We start from the raw sequence: 1675 nt of genomic DNA on the forward strand, positions 1-1675 counted from the left end.
CGGGGCTGCCCCGTGGGGGCGGCCGCGGGGCCGCGGCGGCGGCATGACCGGCGTGCTGGAGAGCCTGGCGCCGGACATGCACGCTGCGCACATCTCCGCGGGCACCTACCAGCCGCACGGCGGCCTGCACAAGCCGCAGGAGTCGCCCACGCTGCCCGTGTCCACCGCCACCGACAGCAGCTACTACACGAACCAGCAGCACGGCGCGGCCRCCGCGCCGCCCTACGGCCCCGTGGGCTCCTACCCCTACGCGGGCGGCGGCGCCGCCCCCTACTCCGCCAAGGCCGGCTACGACGTGGGCTACGCGGGCGCGTACGGCTCGTATGGGCCCTACGGCTCCAGGGCCTCCCCAGCCAACAACGACCCTGGTACGTCGGGGGGGAGTGGAGGGGGGGCTGTGACGGCGGCCCTGACGGGACGGGCGCGCTGCTCACCGCGAGYGCGGTTCCTGCCGCAGCAGAGAAGGAAGACTGCGAGCCCGAGATCCGCATGGTGAACGGGAAGCCCAAGAAGGTGCGCAAGCCCCGCACCATCTACTCGAGCTTCCAGCTCGCCGCGCTGCAGCGGCGCTTCCAGAAGACGCAGTACCTGGCGCTGCCCGAGCGCGCGGAGCTGGCCGCGTCCCTGGGCCTCACGCAGACACAGGTAGGGCTCGGCGCCCGCCCGCCCCCCGGGGCCGCCCGCGGGAGGGGCCGGGCCCCGCTGCCGGGGAGGGGGCAGGGCGGGAGGCGCCGGCCGCCCCCCCGGGCTCGCCGCCCTGACGGCGCTGCTGCCGGCAGGTGAAGATCTGGTTCCAGAACCGCCGCTCCAAGTTCAAGAAGATGTGGAAGAGCGGTGAAATGCCCGCGGAGCCCGCGCCGCGCCGCAGCGCCTCGCCGCCCCCCGCCTCGCCCCCCGCCTGGGACTTCGCTCCGCACCCGCGCACGGCGGGCGGCGCGGGCACCGCCAGCCCCGGCGCCGCCGCCGCCTTCCTCGGCAACTACTCGTGGTACCCGACGGCGGCCGCCCCTCTCCCGCAGCCCCCGCACCCCCATGGCGGCGGCGGCGGCCTCTTCTAGGCGCCGCAGAGACTGGAGCCCGCGGGGGCTGCGCGCCCGCGGCCCCGACGTGCAGCGCGGGAGGGTTCGTGGCCGCGCTGCGGGCGCCGAGCTCCGCGCCGCCCCGGCGCCTCCGCGGGCGCTGGCGGCCAGGCGAGCTCCGCGCCTCCCTCCCCGTCCCCCTCGTCAGATCCCCGGTGCGGAACTTCGGTTAATTTTATTTTTTATTTTTTTAAAGTCGATAGGTGCCTTTGCGGATGACCTCATTTTGATGTTGGGGTTAAAAAAATAAAATGATAAAAAAAAAGGAAAATAATTTTTATATGTAGATTAAAGACGAGAAGATCCCGTGTTTAAGTTATCCTTTCCAGCCGTGCCCGGCGGTGCCCCGCGAGAGGGGCGACCGCGGAGGGAACCGCCAGTCCCGGCGTCTCCGCGGGGGCGGCTGCGGCCGCGGTCGGTGCCGCGGGTTGCGCGGCCCCTGCGCCCCGCTGCGCGACCGTCCGCGACTGGAGCTGCTGATCCTGCCCTGCACACCGAGGTGTCGAGAGCCGTGAGAGCAAACGAAACAAAAAAGGGTATTCGGGGTTATTTATTATGGAAAGCTTAAACACTCTTTAATGTTTCTTTTACAATAA

The 1675-nt window shown here is 70.4% G+C and overlaps 1 protein-coding gene across 1 annotated transcript; it reads left to right on the top strand.

Moving 5' to 3' along the window:
* Positions 1-43: 43 nt before the first annotated feature.
* DLX2 (distal-less homeobox 2) lies at positions 44-1058 on the top strand. Its single transcript, XM_026033185.1, has 3 exons — positions 44-368; positions 458-645; positions 780-1058. Exons 1-3 carry the CDS (start codon positions 44-46, stop codon positions 1056-1058), a joined length of 792 nt encoding a protein of 263 aa, XP_025888970.1.
* Positions 1059-1675: the final 617 nt, after the last annotated feature.

Source organism: Nothoprocta perdicaria, unplaced genomic scaffold, assembly GCF_003342845.1.
Source record: "Nothoprocta perdicaria isolate Ctin4 unplaced genomic scaffold, notPer1 scaffold_0, whole genome shotgun sequence".
In the NCBI taxonomy this organism is placed as follows: Eukaryota; Metazoa; Chordata; class Aves; order Tinamiformes; family Tinamidae; genus Nothoprocta; species Nothoprocta perdicaria.